We start from the raw sequence: 24620 nt of genomic DNA on the forward strand, positions 1-24620 counted from the left end.
TTGGACTAGATACCTCCTGAGGTCCCTTCCAACCCTGATATTCTATGATTCTATTCTATGATTCTATGAAAGGTGGCACCGGGCTAGGGACCGACTTGGGCCAGGGAATTGCCACTTCCTGCACGCCCCTGGATTTTCCCCTCCAGGAGCTGACCTGCCCCACCACTGCTCTGCTAGTGCAATCACAGTGGCTGGTAGCTGCTCAGCTGTTCCCACAGCAGCGCTGGATCTGGCTTGGCATTAAGGAAAGCTGTCAGCTCCCGTCTCACTGCCCAGAGGAGCTCCGTGCACAGGAGCGGACAGCGCAGCCCTGACGTTGTCCTGGCCAGCTGGGGCCAGGCAGGCAGACTGTGCCTTGGGGATGCACCACGGGCCACCGAGCAGACCGCTGTTACATTGATCATTCGCCCAGTAGCAGGGAGTCAGTCCAGTCCGGTACCTCTGCATGTAGCCTGCTGGCTTTAGCCTGGTGTTCCACCCCACCCCATCTCTCCAGGCCGTCTATCAGACAACATCAGTGCTGCTGGTGCATTGGACAGTCAGTTGCTTGACCACACTTTGGTTCGTTCTGACGTATGCTCAAGAGACCAAATAGTCAATAACACGATGGTGCAGAACACCGGTTCTGTCCGATACCGTCTGTGGGAAGCAGGCCCGTGCAGCGTTGTTACGTGCACCGTACACTGCCGGTGTGCTCCCAGCGTCACCCGTCGGCTAGGAGGAGTGACAGGATGATTTCACAAGCTACACAACTCTTCGCACATCAAATCCAACCCATCAGTTCGTCCCAGTTTCTTAACTTGTTGTTCTATGCCTTGTTTGGGGTACTGTACTAGCATTTCGGGGACTGGTCCGGGAAGGTCCCTCCCTAGCTTGTACTAAGACACAGAACGAATGGATCTTGGTTTTGACAAGTTTCCTATCGGCTTGTGCCGGCTGCCGAGTTGTAGAATCGCAGGGTATTGTGGGATGGCGTTTAGCAGGAGTGAACAGCATTCTGGGAAAAACCTAGGCCAGTTCGGTTCTTATCGCGGCGAGGCATTGGTAGAACGCGGTCTGTACTAGCCGAACTTATCTGTTGGCAAACAATGAACCCACTTTACATCGTGTGCTTAGTACATCGGCGGAACAGAGCAGGGGACAAAGTCCCGGATGCCTGGGTTCTGTCTGTTCTTACATGTGGCAGCGACTTGATGTGTGAGCTTGGTTGAGCCCTTCAGTCCAACCCTGATTTAAAGCCTCCAGGTGATGGAGAAGCTGCTCCATACCCTGGGAATCTGTTCCAGGGGTTAACTTTCCAAAGTTAACCCCTTTGGGGAGGGATAGCTCAGTGGTTTGAGCATTGGCCTCCTAAACCCAGGGATGTGAGTTCAATCCTTGAGGGGGCCACTTGGGGATCTGGGGCAAAATCAGTACTTGGTCCTGCTAGTGAAGGCAGGGGGCTGGACTCGATGACCTTTCAAGGTCCCTTCCAGTTCTAGGAGATGGGATATCTCCATTTATTATTATTAAAAGGATTTTGTTGCTTTTCTTTCACGCCACTTTTTGGCCTTAGCAACTCCGTGCCTCAGTTTACCCACCTGCCCAGTGGGGATAATGCTCCTTACTCCCCAGGCGACCTATTTGTAGAGTCCTGTTAGGTGGCAGAAGAGGTCCCTAAACTAAATGGGAGACGCCCCAACAGACAGTCCTGGGGGAGAACAGACTGCAGGCAACAACCTGGCATTGGCTGACGGTCAGACCGATGCCCTAGCGGGATTTTTCCACGCGCCGAGGAACTGCAGATGGAAGGAGCAGCATGTCGGGCTGGCTCTAGTTCTGGCCCCAGCACACAGCGGTACTGGCCCTTTAACAAGCCCGGCTGAACTCAACAGTAGTATTTCCTGCTCCCCACGCGCCGCTTTCCCATAAATAAGCCGGGCAAGCGGGCATCAGGGGGAGTTGGCTGGGGGGAGGGGATTCATTTAGACTCCTCGTCTATAAGAAATAAGTTGATTGGGGAGGGGGGGAGCTGCTCCTTCTTCTGCGCTTCTCCTGTTGGCCTCTGGCTCAGGATTTACGATGCTACAGCGCCCGGGTGCAGGAGCAGAGTCTATTAAGAGGCTTAAGAATCCGGGAAGGAAAGCAGGCCCTTGGCTGCAGATGAAAGGCCCCGCCGTGGTCCCAGCTGGGGGCTCGGTGCATTCCAACAGCAGCCGCGTCCCATCGCCAGCAGCCTGACGAGGTTTTGCTGTCAAGGTACTGGGGAGAGCGGGCAGGCCGAGACCAGGAGGCGACTGGCCAGCGTGGCTGCAGAATATTTCAGCCCCAGAGGCCTGGTTCCCTCTCTCCGCCCGGCTGCGAGGGAGCCAGAGAGATCTGTGCAAACTCTAAGCAGCCGGCTCCTGGCCTGGACCCGCTCTGGCCTCCCAGCATGGGTTTAGCATTAAGCCACTGGGCTAGGACTCTGGGGTTGGCTTTGCCCGTTGTGACAAGCCAGTCACTTAGGTCGCAGCTCCTCGAAGGTATTTCGCCTCCTAACTCCCATTGAGTTCAATAGCAGTGAGGCCCCTAACTACCGCTGAGTTTCTGTGCCTCAGTTTCCCCATCTGTAAAAGAGGGGTAACGACCCTTCCTTTCTCCCAGCCATTGTCCGTCCTTCCCCAGCTCCGGCCTCGACACTTGCAAACCGACAGCCCTAGCGAGACAAATGCCCGTGAATGCTAACGAGCTGGATCCACAGCAGTTTTTGGGGCCTCTGGGGCTTTCTGCTGGCTTCGGATCAGGCTGGATGGGTGGGAGGCAGGCTCGGTGGGTGAGGCACCGAACTGGGCCTGGATTCAGGAGAGGATCAGGTGTTCATAGGCACTGTGGGAACACCCACGATGGCGTGAGCAAGGATCAGAATTCAGGAAGGGACTCTTACCTCAGACCGGGGGCCTACCTCCCAGTGACAGGGGCCAGGGAGAGCTTTCCCCCTGCTACAGCCGCCCACGGCAGGGCTTTTCCACTGTCCTCAGCAGAGCCAGGACAGGGAGTGGATGATGCCCTGGTCTGATGCCCTCTGGCAATGCCCAGGTTCCTCTGCACAGGGCCGGCTGCAGCCGGGTTAGAGATTCAAGGGGCGGGAGGAGGCCATCTGTCCATAGATTCAGGGCTACCTTCGCCAAGAAAAAGGCTGAAGACTTAACTTTAACTGGAAGCTGAGATTTGTCTCCTGGGGGCCCTAGTAACAGGAGGCTCACATGACCCTCCTCTAGTGCCTCAGGGCTTTGGATCAGTCTACGTGGGTAGCAGTTTTGCCTAGTGGTTAGAGCACCAGCCAGCCATTTGGCAGATATGGGCTCTATTCCCAGATCTGGCCTGCTGGGTGACCTTGGGCAAGTCACCTCACCACTCTGTGCCTCAGTTTCCCCCCTCTGTGCCTCAGTTTCCCCCCTCTATACCTCGGTTTCCCCCTCAGTTTCCTACCTGCTCGGGAGGTGGGTTGGAGCCCAGGTCCCGCTGTGACGCAGGTCCAAAGCCGGTCAGTTTGAAGTGCGGACAGACTCAAGCCGGAAGGTCTGCATAGTGCAATGTGGATGCATGAGCACGGCTGTGAGACCTGGGGCCAGCAATTGTAAGCCCAGGTTTACAATGCAGTGTGGACGCTCAAACGTGGGCTTGCACGGGCTCCCGTGGACCACGTTGACAATGCAGTGTGGACGCATCCGTTGAGGCTGCCGGATTTACAGAGCAAGGGTTATTCAAAGCAGAGAAACGAGCATTGTCCCCTGGGTGTGTCCATTGAGGAAGGAAAGCCTCTGGGTTAAGATGCTAACCTAGGACTTGAGAGATCTGGGCTCAATTTGCTGCTCTGCAACAAAAGTTCCGGATGACCCTGGGCAAGTCACTTAGCCTCTCTGTGCCTCAGTTTCCCATCTGTACAAGGGGCATAATCGCCCTGCCCTGCCCCACAGGGCTGCTAGGAGGATAAACACACTGAAGATTGGGAGGTGGTCAGATACTGCGGCAACGGAGGCCATCCAAGTACCTAAGATAGACTGGCCAGATGGGAAACAGGATCTGTTCCAGGCTGGTCCACCACGCTAGCTACTCACAGAGCAGCTGGGGAGGAGGATCTGATCCCGAGTCAGAGTCAATTCCCGGCACTCAGTAAAGACTCTAGTGCACCTCATTCAAACCAAGGCAGGCTGGGCCTTAGGGGGTGGGAAGGGCTGGGGCAGGAAGAAGCTCCCCCCTCGAGTGGCCCCTGGGCGGATGTAGCCAGCCAAGCAGGGGATGTGTTTGTGGGAGCCCCATGCAAGGGCCGGGCAGTCACCTCTGCAAAAAGAGGAGCGGGAAGCCCCTCGCGGCCTACCTCAGTCGCCTGCCTCTCCCTGGGGTCGGGAGCTCCGCTGCCCCTGGGCGCTGGGGTCTGTGACACCGTCTCAATGGCCGGATGGTTCGGAGCCAGGGATTAGGGGCAGGGAGCAGCTGCCGGAGGGCTCTCGCCAGGGTGTTTTCAAAGGCTACGTCTGCGAAGCTGCGCGGTTCTCAGTGGGGCTCGGCAGGGCTTCGGAACGGGGACTTGTCAACACGGGCGTAAGCTTCACGCCGCCGCGCACCGGACGGGCAAGGACAGGGCTGGCAGAGCAGCAGCCAGAGCGACGGGGTGAATGGGGTGGGGACAGCAAGCACTGGGGCCCGAGACTGGGGCGGGCAGAAGCCAGAAAACTGGCCATGGGCAAGTGGAGATGATTGGAGTGGCCGAGGGGAGGTGGTACCCCTAGGTCCATGGCACTAGGCCACCTCCTTGCCTGAGGGGGTCGTTCCCATGGCGCGGTACTTGCCAGGCCCCCCTTAGCCTCCCAGCAGAAGGGCTGGAAATTCAGTGCCGCCTGGGGAACAATCTGTCCCGCTCTGGCACAGACTGGCTGGGACCTTGGGGGGAGCTGTCCTCTCTTTCTCCCCCGAAACGGCTCCTCCCACCCCCAGAGCTGGCAGCACAGCAATCCCCCCAGCCACTGCCTGCGGGCTCAGTGCCAAACCTCTCACCTCGCAGCCCGTCTCTCATTAGCGCGAGGGGGATTAAGGGAGGAGAGAAAGTGACCCCAAGGCAGAGGACCAGCCGGGGGCCGAGCTGCTCCTGGAAGTGCAGCCCCCCTCCTCCCCGCCCGGCCGGGGCAGAAGGGAGAACACCGGATGGGAGGGGTGCACCCCTAAAGCAAGCTGGCACCTCCTGCCCCTTCCCCACCCTGCGTCTCCTCCCACCCCTGGCCCAGCAAACAGAGTAGGGCTCACCTCCGAGCACCGTTCGGGTCCCATCTCTACCAGCTCCCCGGGGCTAGTGCAGCAGGGGGCCCTGTTCTCCAGGGCTCTGGCCAGTCTGGGTAGAAACGTCCCTGCATTTCCCCAGCTGAGGAGACGATTCCACAGCCTCAGAGCTGTCGCTGGCAGGCGGCTTTTGGTGACTCTGTCCCATCCCTCAACCCTGGCTGGCAGACGCCACCTCCAGGGCAAGATTGGTCTCCGGGGCCCATCCCACCTTTGGCCTGTCTGCTGAGGCCGGCCCATTAGTGCTGGTCCTGGTTGGCCGGGTCACCAGGGGTTAGGTGATGTGGGCACCAGCCCATTAGGAAATGGACAGAGCCCCACCACCACCAAACAGTGCCCAGGACAGTAACAGCTGCTGGGTGCTACTCACCTGGGCTAGATTTGCACGGGCCCCCACCCGATTGAATCCGGTGGAGCAAAAGGGTGTACAACAGGCGGTCATGGATTGTGTTATACAGGAGGTCAGACCAGATCTACTGGTCGCTTCTGGCCTTGGACTCAAGGAATCTACCTGTGACCTTGATAAGTCAGAGAACTTCAGGTGTCCGGGACCCCACAATTCTTACTGAAGCTGGCAGTCCAGGCAGTGCTGTCCCCTTTCCTGAGTGTCTCAAGGGAAGGTTGGTTTTATGGCTAAAGCAAGAGACCTGTGGGGCCTATTCCTGGCCCTGCCACCAACTCCCTGTACAACCTTAGACAAGTCACTTACGCCCAGAGTCACCATGATATTTAGGTGCCTAACTCCCATTGATTTCAGGCACCTTAGGTGATTTAGGTGCCTTAATTGCTCCCTGCCTCAGTTTCCCCATATGCAAAATGGGGATTTCAGCTTGTTTGAGGCGGATTCCTTAACCTTTTCGAAGACCTGCAAGATGTGCAGAGTATTGTCAAAACTGGGCAGCCGGGGTGATCGTAGGTTTCCTTTATAGTGCCCGGGAGCGAGCGAGAGTCCAGCTCTTTCGGGGTTAAATAAGAGGACACAGTAGGCTGGGGAATATGGAAACCGGATAGACTGGGGTGGGGGAGTTACCTGTGCAGATTACAGTTCCAAAAAAAGAGGGTGCTAAATGATCTCAGGGCCCTTGTTTGCAAATAACGATGTCACGGCAAAATGTTTTTCACACGTAGGTGAACGCGACTTCATCTTTGAGTCCGAACATATTTGTCGAAGTATTTAATAATTGAGCAACTCAGCACTATAAATAAAGTGGCAGGAAGTGCGCCAGACTGCATTCTCCGCTAACAGCTCACACTGGAATGGCCAGAGCCCTGCACAGCTGCAAGCACTCTGGGGAGGGACCGTTCCCCCGGCCAGGCAGCGGGGGAACTGGCCGAGGTGTGGGTGGGTTGGAGAAGAAAGCTGCGTTCAATACTGGGCAGACTGGGGATGGCCCAAAGTCGGATAGCTGGTCAGTAGCGGGGATAGAACCCAGGTCGCAGGAAAGCTAATCTGGTGTCTTAGCCACTGGACAGTGCTACCTGTTAGTTGCATGGTGTATTATGTATTTTTCCTTGTAGCTCCTAGAGGGTCCAGTGGAGATCAGAATCCTGTTGTGCTAGGTGCTGTACATACATAAAATAGGCAATAGTCCCTGCCCCAAAGAATTTACAATCTAATGATCTTAGAGTCCAACTTTCTTAGAGTCCAAGGCCAGAAGGAACCACTGTGATCATCTAGTCTGACCTTTATAGCATAGGCCAGAGACGTGCCCCACAATCATTCTAGAGCAGATCTTGTAGAAAAAGAGCTGACCTTGAATTAAAGGTAGCCAGTGATGGAGAATCCACCACAACCCTTGGGAAATGCAAGTCACAGGCGGTGATAGTACCACTCTGCTCGGCGCTGGTTAGGCCTCAGCTGAAGTACTGTGTCCAGTTTTGGTCACCAATGTAGAGAAAGGATGGAGAGAAACTGGAAAGGATCCAGAGGCGAGCAGCAAAGATGATCCAAGGGATGCAATGCAAGGCAGATGAGCAAAGGCTGAAGGAACTGGGTATGTTTAGTTTGGAAAAGGGGAGATTAAGGAGGGACATGATAGCGATCTTCAGATACCTGGAAAGTTGCCATAAAAAAGATAGAGAAAAGTTGTTCTCTCCTGCCACAGAGGGCAGGACAAGAGGCAGTGGGTTCAAACTCCAGCAGAGCAGATTTAAATTAAATCTCAAGAAAAACTTCCTCACTGTGAGAACAGCAGGACACTGGAGCAGATGCCTGGGGAGGTTGTGGAAGCACCTTCACTGGAGGTTTTCAAAAGGAGGCTGGATAGCATCTGCCTTGGACGGTTTAGACGCAACAAATCCTGCGTCTTGGCAGGGGTTAGACTTGCGGTCCCTGCTAACCCGATGATAAATTGTTCTATAGATTAATTACCCTCCCTGTTACAAACCTATCCCTTGTTTCCAGTCTGAATTTGTCTAGCTGCAACTTGTTGGATCGTGTTAGATCTGTGCTAGATTGAAGAGCCGATTATCAGATATTTGTTCCCCACATAGGTACTTAGAGACTGATCAAGTCACCCCTTAAACTTCCCTTTGGTAAACTAAATAGATTGAGCTCCTTGAGTCTATCACTATACGGCAGGTTTTCTAATCCTTTAATCATTCTCACGGCTCTTCTCTGAACCCTCTGCAATTTGTCAACATCCTTCTTGAAAAAGCCAAGGCAGGTTTAGGATTTGAACCAGAACCCCTCACACCCAAAGCACAAATCAGACCCTGAGAGCCTCCCCCAAAGCCAGCTGCTGTGTCAGCTGGAAATCAAACCCAGGTCAGCTGGTTGGAAGGCAGTGATGTGCCCCACTAAGCCATCACCCCTTTGAGCCACAGGGGTAAGTTCAAACTTGAGGAGCCATACCCACGCTAGCTCTGATCAAGCTAATGTGCTAAAACAAGCTCGCAGCCCCGAGCGGCTAGCCACCCCGAGTGCTCCAGACCCATCGGGAGTGCCAGGTGCACACTCGGGTGGTGAGTCCCCCCGGCCACTCGCACCTCCATGGCTCCGCGTCTGTTGTTAGCACGCTAGCTCGCTGAGTGCCAGTGCCGGCAGTACACGACCAGCGTAGGCCTACCCCATGTGACCTGCCCAACGCCCCATGGGGAGCCAATAGCCGAGCTGGGAAACGGGCCCAGCTTTCGTGAGTGCAGAGTCTCAGCTCTGAGACCATCCTTCCTCCTCACAGGAGACAGGCTTGTTTCTCCTCTTGAGTGTCCCTCCAACTCAACAGGACAAAGACTGGATTCCTCCTCCCGAAAGCCTCCCGGCCCTCCCATTTCTCTGTCCAGAGCTCCAGCCTCCTCCCCTTCAACTCCTCTCTCCTCCCCACAGATTCGGTCACTAAACCCCGCCCCTCGCTCTCCGGCGCCTCCTCTAGGCCTTCACCACCTTGTGCCTCAGTTACGGGCACTTCTTCCTTTCCGGCCTGACCTACCCTCAGCTCCCTCCTCTCCGCCCAGCCAACACACCTCAGCAAACATCTCTACACCTGATGCTGCAGCCACGGCCAGGCCTGCTTAAAACACCTTCGGTGGCTTCCTGCCATCTCTGGAGTCCCAAAGAAGGACCCGTGCACATCCCTGGCAGTGCCCAAGTGAGGAATGGCTCATGGTGGCGGGAGTCCTACCATGCAAAACGTTACAGAAGCAGCAGTTGGACGCCTGTGCCGTGGCGAGCGGTCCTGGACTGAAAACACCAACGGGAAAGGGAAGCAAGGCCTGCAAATGTCCATAGAGATCCACCCTTTGGCTCTGAATTTTCCCCTGGTTGGTGGGTGCCCAGAGCTAGGATGTTGGTTTATCCCATTAGAGAGAGAGGCAAACCAAGCCACAGAGCAGTACTTCCCTGGCGCTCGGGTGCAGAACCGGCCAACTCAGTGGTACTGGAGCCCGTGGGAGTCTCTGCATCAGCTTCAACGGACCAGGCCCTGTTTGCTAGCACCCAGAAGTCCGGATCAGGCCCCAGTGTGCTGGGTGCTGCAGACACCTCAATCGAATCACCTTCAGGGCCACCCCAGGAGGGATGGGGAGCGAAAGGGGCAGTTTGACCCTGGCCCCCCTTTTCCAAGTGGCATTGTGGCTTGGTTTGCCCCAGCTGCCCTTCTGTCACGACGGGGGGTGGCCAGGCCAGATTGGAGTGAGCCGTGCTGGCCCCCGGAGCAGGAAGCCAGGCCCAGCCCTGCAGTACAGGAGCCATCCCTGCAGAATGAGCATGGGCCGGGCTCGCTCTCCAAATCATCCCCCTCCCCACGGTGGACATTTTTTTGGAAGCGTGCGGGACTTGAATCAAGACTGGGGGGGCTCTTTCTAAAAGCTACGCTCCGGCTCAGCCTGAACTCCTGGGCGAGGTGCAGGAAGCTCATTCTGCAGGTCAGACTAGATGGGCGTACGGTCCCTGCTGGCCTGCAGATGTAGGAATAAAAGGCAGCCCTTCCCTTTCGGAGAGCTTCCCGTCTCCCTGGAGACACAACTCAACTGGTGGGTGCAAAAGCACAAGGAGAAGGGGAGGGGCCAGGGCGACAAGCGGTGCCAGGAAAAGGGACCCAGGGCTGGAGAGATTAACTTTGTGGATACGTTCCAGGCTGTTTTATTTCAGACCACAAAGAAGTGAAGAATAGATCTTGATGGACCCATAAGGGGCCCCTCGTGTAGCCGAGTTTGCTGGGGAAGTTAGGAAAGAAGCGAGGCTGTGATTGCCACCTGGTGTAGCAATGGTTTGTTGGAGGTTTAGCGGTGGGGGCGGTTGGGTTGTATCCCAGCTGTGATCCTTGCTGTTCAATTTCTCAGGGCTTTTTTTCACACAACGCACAGTCAACCTGTGGAACTCTTTGCCAGAGGATGTTGTGAAGGCCAAGACCATAACAGTGTTCAAAAAGAACTAGATAAATTCATGGAGGATAGGTCCAACAATGGCTATTAGCCAGAATGGGCAGGGATGGTGCCCCTAGCCTCTGTTTGCCAGAAGCTGGGAATGGGTGACGGGATGGATCACTTGCTGATTCCCTGTTCTGTTCATTCCCTCTGGGGCACCTGGCATTGGCCACTGTCTGAGGACAGGATACTGGGCTAGATGGACCGCTGGTCTGACCCAGTATGCCTGCCCTAATGTTCTTATGTTAAATGTCACTGAGGTGTTCCCCTAACAACTGTGGGGGTCCGTTGAATGGGTGTTGAGCGCTGTGTGAACTCCAATGCTGTGGTATAGATGACAGGTTACCAGCGTTATGCTCATGGGAAAGCGTGGGGGGACGGGGATGGAAGTGCTGTTAACATCTGCAGGGCCCTGAAGAATTTATTTGGCCTCGTGTTACACTCCCAAGGCCTGAGTCTGATTTAAGATACTGTTTTGTCCCCATACCCTGGGCCTTGCCTCGCTGTGCCCAACGCTTCGCCTGGTCAGCCACACGCTTCCCAGGAGCGGCCAACCTCGGGCGAAGATCCCGGGGGTGGAATTTCAAGCAAAACAGGTCCATGGTGGGGAAGTTAGTGAAGGGATTGGGGGGAAAAAACAGGGAAACTTTGATCCTAATTGGACTGAGACTAGAGCCGACTGGGAAATCCCCCACGGAAACGGTTTGCTGATGGAAAAGTGCTTTTCGACAGAGTGGCCATTTTGCCCAATAAACCCCCAAATGTTTTCCTTGAGTAATTGTGAGGTTGTGTCGAAAAGCCAAACTCAAAAATCGTCAATTCAGGGGGCTTTGGCCCAAATTTGGGCAAAAGCAAAAAGATTCACAGAAAAAATCCTCCTTTCCCAACCAGTTCTGCGCAGCATCTTCACCTCACAACAGATGCAGGGTCAGGCTGGGATGAGGGCAGGGAACCAGGCAGCCTTTTCAGCAGCTCCTTGCCCCTATGGGGTGCAGGAGATTCCCCTTGCAGAGCGGGGCGCGACCTGCGCGGAGCGAGATGCCAGGCAGGCGTGGGCTGCTGGGGGGCTGCAGAGACCCGAGGGGCCAACATGCAAAGTTTGGCTGGTTTTTAACCAGCCGTCTCTTTCGGTGACTGATGCGTTCCCTGCTTCTCGGCAGTTAAGCAAACTGACAGAGCTCCCTGCAGACTGGGGACAAATGAGGACAAGCTGCCTATGGGAGGGGGAGGCGAGCACTGGCATTCGCATCCCTTCCCTCCCCACTGCTTCCCCGCTCGCTCGCAGGGTGATGCATCAGGACATGGCAGCTGGGAAGGGGGATGGGGAGAGGGGGAGTGCTGTGTGCGTCCCGGCAGCTGGCTTTGCAGAGTCTCCCTCCTGCAGGCCCGAGCCACAAGCGTCTGCTGGGGACCCCCGGGCTGCACCGTGGGGATCCTGAGCGGAATCAGACCTCCTGAGAGCTGGGCCGGCGGGGCTGCCTGCAGAGCTCTCCCAGAGCCACGCTGCGGAGAGCTGAGATTTCTAGGGATGGGGGGGGTTCTTGTGTCTAACTCAGGCCTCCCTGGTGGCCTTGGAAGCCACTGCCACGGTGGGGGGGCATGCAGTGAGGAGGGCCCCCACCCAGCAGCAGCGGGCCAACGGGTCTGCCCACAGAGTGCTGAGGACGGCAGATGCAGCCTCTGTTCCCCACACGCACAAGGCTCCTGCCACCTTCCCGTATAAGGCTGGGGCAGGGTGGTGCCACCCACCCTCTGGCCGGCTGCACTGAAGGTGGCCCTCACACCCCGCCAAGAGGTGCAAGGAACAGGATTCAGTCAAAGGAGATTGGGAGGTGACTTGAGCAGTGTAGAAGGGCCTGCATGGGAAGGAAATGCTGGTCATAAAAAGGCTCTTTAGCCTAGCGGAGACAGGCAGAACAGAGGACCAAAGCTGGACATTAAAGCAAGACATTCGAATGAGAAAGAAGGCACAAATCTTTACCAGTGCAGGCGATTAGCCATGGGAACAAGGTACCAAGGGAAGCGGTGGATTCTCATCTCTTGCCGTCTGCAGGTCTAGACGGGATACCTTTCTGCATGGGCGGCCAGGCCTACCCCTGGCCATGGCCCCACCCACGCTGCACCCCGAGGCCCCGCCCTCACTCCCCCGTTCCCCCGAAGCCGGCAGAGGCTCAGCTTGTGCCCGGATCTCGGGGCGGTTCAGCCAGGGCTCCTCTGGCCATGGCAAGGGGCGGGAGGGCTCGGGGCTCCAGCGGGCGAGGGGAGGCAGAAGGGGCAGGGCCTCGGGTGGAAGGGGCGGGGCTGGGGGGCTAGCCTCCCCGAAGGGGGGGTTCATGTGCCGCTCTGGAAGACGCTTTAGCCAAGCACAATCTGTTGGGCTCGACGAAGGGGTGACATTTGGTGAAATGGAATGGCTTGTGCCATGCAGGTGATCAGACTAGATGAGCGACTGGTCCTTCCCTGCCTAAGAATCTAGGACCCAATAGACAATGGTGGGATCTGGATTTAGAGCAGAGCTTGAAACTTTTGAGGTTCTAGCTCCTTTTGGCTCCAGGGAAATTGGGGCAGGGGGAGCAGTTCAGGGCAGAAGCCAGGCTCTCGATGTCACTTGAGGGCCAACCACTCACAGCAGCTCTGAGGTTGGCTTGGGTTCCACACTGCTGCCGTGGTTGTCCTGAAGCCCTGGCACGAAGGACTGTCAGGCTGGACTCTTCAAGGTTCACAAAGCTCAGGAAAAGCAGCTTCTCCATTTGTTTGCCCTCCCGGTCCGCCCATCCTGCTAGAGCTGGGCCCAAGTCTAGAACCTCCCACCCGAACTCCGGAGCTTGGGCTATAAAATCGAGCCCAGCTACAAGCCAGCCCTTGCTTTGGTTCCGCACACCCACATCCCTGTCTGCCCAGATCGGGGGGAGGGGAATGCGTCACTGAACGCCGTGGTTTGCAAAGATACAACTTCTTAGACGTTGCACAGAACTGGACAGTCGGCTGCACCCTCCCCATCCCTGATCGTTGATAGTCCTGATCCAGAGAGGGGCTGAGCTGCCCACGCACCTCGTTCAGGTCAACAGGACCTGTGGGTGCTCAGCCCCTCTCCGGATCAGGCCCCGAGAGCGACTGAATGCCCAGCCATGACAAATCTCCTGCTGATTTCAATGGCAGTAGGATCAGAGCCCCGGGAGCTGCGGAAGCAGGAGGGGGTTCGTTTAGCCCTGGCCTAGATCTGATGTAATGGATACACAATTCCGTCCCCACACGTGGTGGGTCGTTATTCTCACCACCACAGGACCTCGCCCGATGGACAGGGTTTGTGCCCTGACACATCACTGCCTGTCGTGAGTTTGGTGTGCTTCCACTGCTGGGGGAGAAGGGAAAATGAGTCCCTCCCTTCCCCTCCTGGGCTGCTGCCATGGGGTAGCTGTTGGGATTTGGGGTGACGCATTGCTGGTGGGTGTTCTGAAAGGTTTCCGTAGGGAGGTATTTATGGAAGCGAAAGGGAACGGCCTTTTGATCTGGTTATCAAAGCTCCGTCTGCAGTTCCCGGAGCTTTGCAATAAACACAAAGTTTTGAGGAGAGAAATCAGCGCGAGACAGGGTCTCGTGCAAGGCTCATTTAGGTTTCAGGAGCCAGCTCCTCCTCTCAGCATAGCTCCGCTGAAGCCACGGGAGTGACACCCCCTAGATGTCAGCCGAGGTTCCAGGCCTCAGACCAGACAAACCAGATCAGACTATCTGGTGTCCCGCCCCTTGCAAAACTGCCTCAGATCATTGGCCCAGCCCATCCAGTCTTCTGGCATACTGGATCAGCTGATTGGCCCATCTGAACTGTCACACCAGATCCCATCATGGTCCCATCTAGTCTGGTATTCGGTCTTTGGTAGTGACAGGGCTACATGGGAGATACCAGTAAGGAGGGCAGCCCTGTCAGAGTGGGGAGAAGTTCTTCCTGATCTGAACTGGTTGCGATCTTATGCCCTGAGGCAGGTGAGCTGTAACCTGCCACCGTCGGACTGGTCCGTTAATGACACTTTAAAGGCACCTAGGGCCTGATTTTCAAACCAGTCCTGATTCCACTTGGAGTCAGTTTCAATGGGAGTTTGGGAGCTCAGCACCTCTGGTAATTCGCCCCATCTCAACACCACTCCAGAGCTACATATGCACAGCACCACTGAAACGCAGCCAACTCTGGGGTGGGAGACAACCGCTAGCCAACGGTAAACGAGTCCACTCACCGCTAGCCACCCCCTCATGGCCAGTGTTAAGGCTCCCTCCCCACTCTGAACTTTAGGGTACAGATGTGGGGGCCTGCATGAAAACTTTTAAGCTTAACTACCAGCTTAGATTTGGTTCGCTGCCACCACTTCCAATGTGCTAAGTCCCTTCCCTGGGTAGCCTTGAGAGACTTTTTTACCAATTTCCTGGTGAACACTGATTTAAAACACCTTGGATCTTAAAACAAGGAAAAATCAATCAGGTTCTTAAAAAGAAGGCTGTTAATTAAAGAAAGAAAGGTAAAATTATTTCTGTAAAATCAGGATGGAAAATAACTTTACAGGGTAATCAAACTTAAAGAGCCCAGAGGAACCCCCTCTAGCCTTAGGTTTAAAGTTACAGCAAACAGAGGTAAACACTCTAGCAAAAAGTACATTTACAAGTTGAGAAAACAAAGATAAAACTAACACGCCTTGCCTGGCTGTACTTACAAGTTTGAAATATGAGAGACTTCTTCAGAAAGATTTGGAGAGCATGGATTGATGTTTGGTCCCTCTTAGTTCCAAGAGCGAACTCCCCCCAAAACAAAGAGCACAAACAAAAGCCTTCCCCCCACCAAGATTTGAAAGTATTTTGTCCCCTTATTGGTCCTTTGGGTCAGGTGTCAGCCAGGTTACCTGAGCTTCTTAACCCTTTACAGGTAAAAGGATTTTGGAGTCTCTGGCCGGGAGGGATTTTATAGTATTGTACACAGGAGGGCTGTTACCCTTCCCTTTATAGTTATGACAGCCAGGCATGGCATGGCAGCTCTGTCCCTTCTGTAGGGCTGCCCCATGGACGGTTCCTCTGGTGCTGTGACTTCTGGTGACTCAGCCTCCCCAGTTGGGTCACCATCTCATGTCCTCCCCTTCAGGCTCACCCTCTACTCTGGGTCCCTCTACTGAACAGCTAGCTCCGCTCCTCCATCCCTTGCGGATGACAGTAAGCTTGGGGGAGAGGTAGATACGCTGGAGAGTAGGGATAGGGTCCAGAGTGACCTAGACAAATTAGAGGATTGGGCCAAAAGAAATCTGATGAGGTTCAACAAGGACAAGTGCAGAGTCCTGCATTTAGGATGGTAGAATCCCATTCACTGCTACAGGCTGGGGACCGACTGGCTAAGCAGCAGCTCTCCAGAAAAGGACCCGGGGATTACAGTGGACAAGAAGCTGGATATGAGTCAGCAGTGTGCCCTTGTTGCCAAGAAGGCTAACGGCATTTTGGGCTGCATTAGTAGGAGCATTGCCAGCATTGAGGGAAGTGATTATTCCCCTCTATTCGGCACTGGTGAGGCCTCATCTGGAGTATTGTGTCCAGTTTTGGGGCCCCCACTACAGAAAGGATGTGGACAAATTGGAGAGAGTCCAGCAGAGGGCAACGAAAATGATTAGGGGGCTGGGGCACATGACTTATGAGGAGAGGCTGAGGGAACTGGGATTGTTTAGTCTGCAGAAGAGAAGAATGAGGGGGGATTTGATAGCTGCTTTCAACTACCTGAAAGGGGGTTCCAAAGAGGATGGAGCTCGGCTGTTCTCAATGGTGGCAGGTGACAGAACAAGGAGTAATGGTCTCAAGTTGCAGTGGGGGAGGTTTAGGTTGGATATTAGGAAACACTATTTCACTAGGAGGGTGGTGAAGCACTGGAATGGGTTCCCTAGGGAGGTGGTGGAATCTCCATCCCTAGAGGTTTTTAAGGCCCAGCTTGACAAAGCTCTGGCTGGGATGATTTAGTTGGGGTTGGTCCTGCTTTGAGCAGAGGGTTGGACTAGATACCTCCTGAGGTCCCTTCCAATCCTGAGATTCTATGATTCTATGATTCCTTCACCTGTTCTGCAATTCGCCCAGGCCCCTTTCTACCCAGACTCTCAGCTTCTTCTTCCTTCTCCTCCTTGCTTAGTCAGGGTCTCTCCCAGGGCTCTCTGCCTGGAGACCTTGTCCTCGCTCAGCTTGGAGTCCCCCCGCCTCCACCCCCAGCTTTCATTCTTGGGCTGAGCTTCTGCCTGGAGAAGAACCTCCATCCTGGGCTTCATCACCTCTCCCTCATTAGTGCAGCCACCTGCTTCTCTTAATGGCCAAGTGCCTGATTCCCCTCCGGGTGGGGGGCTCATTCTGGACTCAGGTTGGCCTAGCCCCAGGCTGTCCAGCCCATGGGGCAAGCCACCTTGTGGTTCCAAGAGTTCAAACCTGCAGCTTAGACCCCTGAGCCGCCCCCTCCGACCTGCCCTTGCTAGCTCTGACGTAATGAGAAAGCCGAAAGGCCCTCAAGGCATGATATGGGCGCAGGAAAACCCCTGTTCAGTTGCAACTCCCTCTGTGTGTGCATGGTGTCCAGGCTGTTTGGGAGCATTATAAACAGGGGGAGGGGTTGCACTATGGGCTTCTGCAGAGACCTATGACCAGGGTACCCCGTCAGGAAGGAGCAGGCTGTTACCAGGTTTCTTTGATCCCTGCCAACTCTGTGAGTCAAGCGCATTTCCCACAGAGGCTCTGCCGAGCCCACAGGCTCCATTAGATACGGATAATCAGGTGGCAGACATAAGGAATAAGGCCTTTTACCAGAATTTGGCACGTGATTTGTACTGTGCAGAAAACAGATTAATTGAAATCCAGATGGATCCGGGGCTTTGCTTGAACATTATATCCCTGGGGGCACTGCACGGGTGCCCCCAACTGCTCCAGATTCTCACTGAGGCAGTGCCTAGGACCCCCAGTCCGGGGCAGAGCTCCCATGCGTTAGAGGCTGTGTGGGCAAGTAACAAAGGTGCCAGTCCCTGCTCCAGAGCGCTCACTGTCAGAGGAATTGATGGGCAACTCAAGGGAGCCAGGATGCAGGCAGGAGAAGAGGGGATGGAGAGAGACCGTCCTGGGCTAATGCAGTTTTTCCCCACCCTTGTCTTACCCCTTGGTTAGATTCAAGGACTCATAGACTTTAAGGTCAGAGGGGGCCATCATGATCATCAGAAGTGACCATTGGCTGTCTCCTGCCTTCATCAGTTTAACCTTCTCTCTGGCTTTCCTGTCTGGCCACCCACCCTGTTGGTGCCTTTCTCACCCTGCTACAACCCTGGACTCTTCGTCTCCAGCTCTTCAGCCTCACCTTGAAGACAGCCCCCCCCCCCGCGCTCTACGTCACCCATCTCATTTCCTCCCGCTCCTGCCCTTGCTTGGTCTGCACCTCGCCATCCCTTCCTCTCACAAACACTTTCACGCCTTCGCTCATGCCCGGGGGAAGTCTCCCTTTTCCCTTCGTGCTTGCCTTCAAACTCCACCTCCTCTCCTAGCCCTCCTCCCACCTCCTCAGAAACAGGCAACTCGATGGCCCACTCAGTTCTTGGCTTTGTTCTGCCACGACTTATGGGCGTTGTAAGAATCTGGGGGTGACAGTGGATCATAAGGTGAACATGCGCCAACCATGTGAGGCAGGTGTGAAAAAGGCTCCATCTGGGGTGTATTAACAGGAGTGTCGTGTGTTAGACGAGGGCGGTAAGTGTCCTGCCCTACTCAGCACTGGGGCGAGCTCAGCTGGAGCACTGTGTCCAGTTCTGGGTGCTGCACTTTAGGAAAGATGTGGGCAAATTGGAGAGAGTCCAGAGGTGAGCAACAAAACTGATCCAAGGTTTAGCAAACCTGACCTTTGAGGAAAGGTTAAAAACACTGGGCCTGGTTAGTCTTTAGAAAAGAGGATTGGGGGGGACCTGATAACAGTCTTCACATATGTTCTGGGCTGTTCTAGAGAGGATGGCGATCAATTGTTCTCCATGTCCACTGAAGGTAGGGCAAGAAGTACATTAGAACGGCCATATTGGGGCAGACCTATGGCCCCTCTAGACCAGTATCCTGTCTTCTGAAAGTGGCCAATGCCAGATGCTACGGGGGGAATGAACAGAACAGGGTAATTAGCGAGTGATCCATCCCCAGTCATCCGGATGGGCCCTTCTCCAGAATTTGGGGGGACGTTTAGATCCAGGGGTTCAGTTCAGCATTAGATAAGGGGTGAAATGCCAAGTTCAGACCCAAATCTGGATCCAAGCTCCTGCTCGTCTTCACTAGAGAATGAGGTCATGACCTTCCAAAGTCATGTTACCTAAGAGGTTAAACATGACTTTGTTGTCAGTGTAGACAGGCACCGTGATGTTTAACACTGTGTCAGCTGCTCATGGGTAAAGCCTACTAGAATCATAGAGTTAACCTGACCACCACCCACTGACATGATGTTAAATGCCCTGGCACCCATCCACACTGAGTGCCAGTCGGGTGGGTGAAATTCTGGCCCTACTGAAGTCAGTGGGAGTTCTGCTTTTGACTTCAACCAGGTCAGTGCTTCACCCCAGGTTAGAATCATAGAACCAGAGGGTTAGAAGGGACCACAGTCTAACCCCCTGCCGAGATGCAAGACGTGTTGTGTCTAAAGTTAGTTAACGTGATTTCTCAAGGTTGTGTTCTAAGACAAGCTAGTATTCAAACAAAGGGTAGGGGACGACGGTGAGCTTCGAGGGTTTGGTCGTGGCCCATTGTCTCAGATCAGGGCAACTGATTACCAGCAAGTCTTCTCCTCCAAGCCAGAGGCAGCAGTACAGACCGTAGAGGCCAGTGAAACTCTCAGAGCCCAGGTCTTGTGATCCTCTGCTGGCTTTTTGAGCATGTCATAGGCTTTATATGTTCTTTCTTTTTCTTTTTCTTTGTTGAGGTCATGCTATCCTCTTAGTCTGTAAAGCCAGCTGTAATTATTCCTTGTAACGGCAGGATGAAGATAAAGCTGATCAGCTGCAAGTTTTTATTGCTGTTGGACTCAGTTGACAAGCAATTTCTAATCATCCCTTGAAGAAGCTGCAAGTACCGCAGCAGCAGATGTCCCGGGTGCTGTGCATTTGTCTTTTCTCCCACCCTTTGTCTTGTCCGGGTAGATTGTAATCTCTTTGGGAGAGGGACTGCCTCTTGCTGTGTATCTGGGCAGTGCCCAGCACAATGGGGTCCTGATCTTGGTTGGGGTCTCTAGGAGCTATCATAATAAAGATAAATAATAGTAATATCCTGCAGAAAGGATTCATAGAGTCACAGAGTTTAAGTCCAGAAGGGACTGTTAGATCCTCTGGCCTGAGCTGTATATCAAGTCCAGAGAATTTCACCCAGTTATGTCTTCATTGAGCCCAGTAACTTGTGTTTGACTTACAGCATGCCATGAAGGCATCAAGAGATGGAGAATCCACCACTTCCATTGGTAGTTTGCTCCAGTGCATTTAGGGGAACCCATTGGTATGGCCCATCTGGACACCCCTGAACAATAGCTAAGGAAGGGAAGATGGGAAGAGAGTAGCGTTTGGAGTGTACTAACCAGGCAATGTGCTTTGTATTTATGCTCCGTAGGGTACGGCCATGCGGCCCCAAGCACGGATGGTGGGAAAGTCTTCTGCATGTTCTACGCCCTGCTGGGGATCCCACTCACACTCGTCATGTTCCAGAGCCTGGGTGAGAGGATCAACACCTTTGTCAAATACCTTCTGCACCGCATCAAGAAGTGCCTTGGCATGAGACGGACAGAGGTGTCCATGGCCAACATGGTCACCATTGGGTTCTTCTCCTGCATCAGCACCCTGTGCATTGGGGCCGCGGCGTTTTCCTACTACGAGCACTGGAGCTTCTTCCACGCCTACTACTACTGTTTCATTACCCTCACCACCATCGGCTTTGGGGACTACGTGGCGCTCCAGAAGGATGAGGCGCTGCAGACCAAACCCCAGTACGTGGCCTTCAGCTTCGTCTACATCCTGACGGGGCTGACCGTCATTGGGGCCTTCCTCAACCTGGTGGTGCTGCGCTTCATGACCATGAATGCCGAGGATGAGAAGCGGGATGCCGAGCACCGAGCGCTGCTCACCCACAACGGACAGGCCAGCAGCGTGCACACCACAGACACCACCTCGTCTACCACCGCGGTGGGCGGGTGCGGCGGGGGAGGGGGCGGGGGCGGATTCCGCAACGTCTACGCGGAGGTGCTCCACTTCCAGTCCATGTGCTCGTGTCTGTGGTACAAGAGCCGGGAGAAGCTGCAGTACTCCATCCCTATGATCATCCCCAGGGACCTGTCCACCTCGGACACGTGCGTGGAGCAGAGCCACTCCTCGCCTAGCCGCTACCCCGACACCCCATCCAACAGATGCTTCTGCAACGCCCAGCGCTCGGCCATCAGCTCCGTCTCCACGGGACTCCACAGCCTCTCGGCCTTGCACGGCTTCATGAAGCGCCGCAGCTCTGTGTAACTCCCCCCACCAATGCACACACAACACCGAGGACCCTTCTTCTTTTAATACAGAGAGGAACCGTATGGAGACCAGCAAAACCAGACGAAGAAAAACCTTCAGAGTTTATTCACATTCAACAGACAAATACCAAAAGGGACAGCCCGATAGACTGGGAGTATGTTGGATGCACAAATGTACGTGCAGACGAGTATGTCCGTGCATGGGTATATGGACATATATATTGAGAGAGATACAGGTGTGTAAGCTGGTAAGCTGTCTCTAATGCTCCTTTCATTGAGAAACTCTTTTGCATCATTTTGCAACAACTCCATGAAATGTGAAACTTGAAGCGAATACACGGATAGCTTTTTCAACAGCCGACGGAGAGGTGAGCACCTGAACGGCTCGGGTGCAGGCAGATCCCGTCTCCGTTTGCATCTCTCTATTTATACCTCTCTGGACTGACAGGTGGACCTAGTGTCCTCTTAGCGCATCTCCCTGCCCACACCCTGCCCTAGATAAATACATGGGCTGTGCACCCCGCTGCGCTTCTAACCTCCCCCCACACTGTCCTGGTGAGCCAGACGCGCCGGGACATCGGACACATTGGGATTAGCTTTGCAGCTGCAATGGAGGTTAAGAGGAGCTTGTAAGAGTGTGGACGTGCGTGTGTGTTTGTGCGCACTCCCAACTTTGTACCTTCCATGCAGGTCGGTCAGTTACACACACAAAGGATTCCCAGCCAAAGACGCAAGCAGAACTCAAGATATGTCCTCGGGGGCCTTGGACAGGGGTCTTCTTCGTGTTTCCATCTCCTCCTCCCCAGGACCTTCGCTGTGTTTCTCTAAAAGATGCACTTCCAGTTTCCTAGCATCGGCCGCCTACCGGCTCCCAAAGTGGCCACATCGTCATGTCTGCCGCTGAACATCACGCCACGGCGTCGGCGCTGGGCTGCATCGTTGTTACATGTCGTGACGTCAATGGCGTGGTGACATGACGCCCAACGTAATCCTTCTGTAATCCCATGGGCTGGTCTCAAATCCCATGGGATACAGGACTCGGCTGCAACCTGTGGGGAGGTCTGGCAACATCCGTCTGTGCCGGGGACGAGTCCCTGCTCTTAGGCCAGCTGGAAAGGACTGTATGTTTTCTACTGGTGGATCAAAGCCAGAGGTGATATAAACGCTGGTACCATTGACACATTGATAAGGCAGAGTGGGTCGTAACTTACCCGCCATAGGGGGAGACTTAGTTGATTCTATGTCTCCGACTAGAATGGCTGTTTTTCTCGCTGCCACCCTTCCACCCTATCCCGGGTAAGTTACATCAACTTACTCCCACTTCTTGATGGTTCCCACCTCTGACTTTCGGATCTAAGAGCATTAATAGCCACGGCCCATCTGCTCATTCCTCCTCCAACATTCGTTCCTGTCCCCTCGACATCATTTGCTAACATCAGTTCAGAAAAGAAAAGAAAAAAGGGGATTCCAGGGCAGCAAAGCATCCTGGTTAAAAGTCGTGGCTGCATCACCAAGCAAATCAGGCTAAGAGGGTCTTAGGCAGAAGCTTTTTAGATTCCTATGCACGTGATCCTGCCACCGTGTCTGAGACAACAAGCTGGGTGTCACGTAGCCAGCTCTCTGATTCAGGCTGGACTGGGATGGAAATCAGATCTGGGCCAGGAGGGGTCCTTTTTTAACTGTTTCTTATTCACCAAACCGCAGGTTTGTGGCTTCGTCTAGATCGCAGCTGAGAGGTGGTTGAAAGCTACAACAGATCCTTGAAGATGAGGTGATAGGTACCTCCTCTTGCATTTGGGTCAGCACCCCCTAAACCAAACCAGTGTATCCATCCATGTCAGGAAAGCTTAGAGGCCCCCTAGCCAGTGCGAGACTAGCCTGGGAAATAAAAGCGACTGACCCTTTCTGTTTGTTATTGAATATAAACCTGTTGTGTTCTGAACAAGGGTGTGTCTGCTCCGTCGCTGACAGTGTCTGAGTCTCTTCCATGGTAAGCAATAATGAAATGGGAGTGGGTGTTGTGGACAAGTTTCTGTATCTAGCCATTTACTCATGGGTGGCCGAGTCTTAGCCACAAAGGGATGTGAATTGCACGTCGCTGGGCTGGGGAGAATTCCCTCCTAAGATGCTCCGAAGAAGCGGCTGCCGTGGCCTCCCCTTACATGTGGTTCTGCTCCGAAAAGGGACTGTCCGAAAGCGCTCACTTTGCCAACTGCAGGGCTGCTTTTCCTAATGGGATCCAGGGCATCTGAGAGGCAAGCTGGGTTCTTTCCTTCTCCCACATTATAGGAACTTCAGTCGTTCGGTTCATGGTGAAAGAACAAACTCCAGCTCCCCTCCTCTATAGCTGTATTAGCTCTGCTGGGCTCATGGGAATAAAACATACATTTGCCGCCATATACAGCAGATAAGACTCTGGGCTACCCCGGTGGGGCAAAGCTGATGGGTAAGAAGGGGCTGTTTTTACAGCGCTACGCTCCTTTTCATGACCACAACTGCACTTCCATATGAAATCTGAGCAAGGGATCGGCAGGTAAGATCTGCTGCTACTTTGTGGCTGGCGGGGAAGGGTCAGGACTAGAGTGGATGGGGCTACCGCATTGCACAACCGTCACACAGAGGGTTGCCACACCCCCTTTTCTCCTCCCATACCCCCATCTGGGGAGTACCTCCCCAGTGCCTTTTTCGGTACATCACCTCTCGATACGCAACTTGTGTGGGGAAGCGGCGGCTGCTGGGGCAGGCAGGGATCTGCTAATTGTTTGTGGGCGCCCAATGGCATTGGGTGCCTTTCTTCCCCTTTCACCAGAAGAAGAGTTGATTATAAATTCTGTACCGAGATCATTGCTTCAGTTCAGTTGCCGATCTCCTGTTCAGCTTTTGTCCCCGTTGCTCCATCCGTCGGTGGCAACGTGAGATGTCTGGGTAGGGGGGACAGCAATGGACAAACGCAGCGCAGGGCATGTGAGGTGGGAACCAGAGATGGCTCCCAAACACGACCCCCAGATCTGATCCCCCCAGCGGATGGAAAGCTCCATCCAAGTGGCAAGGAGTGCGATGGTGGGGATGGGCGGGGTGAAGAGGAAGGACTGATTTGGTTACCGCCCATCTCCTGCGGCTAAGGGGTTAATTAAAGATAACCAGGCAGGTTCGCCCACCCTTCCCTCTCCTTTCTGCACTCTGATCTTGAGCGCATCTTCAGCATAACCCAGGAGAGATCTTAGCCTCAGGTGCCGCCCCTGCTGGGCTGGGGAGAGCCCAGAGCATGCTGAGAGGTACCCCGCAGGCGGGGGAAGGGAATCATAATGTTCAGACGTTAAGGGGCTGAGCCTGCCTGCACCACTCCAGGGCGGGGAAGGGTCATTCGCCCCATTTGACAGAAGGGAAACACGAGGGGCAGAGCGAGGTTATGTGGCTTGCCCAGGGCAGCAAGAGAAGTCGAGTAACAATGTGGAAAAATATCCCAGCAGAGCCACCTTCCCTCCGTCCCTGCCTAACCACGGCCCAGCATCCGTCCATGGGCCCTCGGCACACGGAGCGCCCATGAACATCTCTGTGTCAGCAGTGATGCTGGCTCAGGGACGGAGGGAAGGTGGCTCCCACTCTCCCAGGCCTGGGGCAGTTGTGGCCCCCAGTGCAGGCTAGGACAGCCCTGTGGGTGTGCTACCCTGTGCCCCTCCCTCAATGGCGCCTATCGCTCACAAAATACTCACGACATAAGAATCCCCAGGCCAAACCTCCGCTTGCATTTGTCCGCCCCCTGCTGACCTGCTCCTAACCTGGGGCTCCCATGGAGGTGGTGTAGAGATGGTGGAACCGGCTCTGCACTGAGACCACTTGCATGGGGAATTCCCTGGGAGGCAGCTTGCCCCAGGCCTCCAGCCCCTGAATGCCAACCTAGCTGTTGGGCAGGTGTGACTACCGCCTCCAGGGTGCTGAGAACATGCAGGTCCCA

The 24620-nt window shown here is 54.6% G+C and overlaps 1 protein-coding gene across 1 annotated transcript in view; it reads left to right on the forward strand.

Moving 5' to 3' along the window:
- Positions 1-20664, forward strand: part of KCNK3 (potassium two pore domain channel subfamily K member 3) — a 67521-nt gene extending 46857 nt beyond the window's left edge. The window contains exon 2 of the mRNA XM_024194960.2: positions 19771-20664. Coding sequence (XP_024050728.2) covers positions 19771-20663 — 893 coding nt within the window. The 3' untranslated portion in view covers position 20664. The remainder of the gene's footprint in view (positions 1-19770) is intronic.
- The last annotated feature ends 3956 nt before the right edge of the window (positions 20665-24620 follow it).

This window comes from Terrapene carolina, unplaced genomic scaffold (assembly GCF_002925995.2).
Source record: "Terrapene carolina triunguis isolate 2854851 unplaced genomic scaffold, T_m_triunguis-2.0 Scaffold427, whole genome shotgun sequence".
NCBI lineage: Eukaryota > Metazoa > Chordata > Testudines > Emydidae > Terrapene > Terrapene triunguis.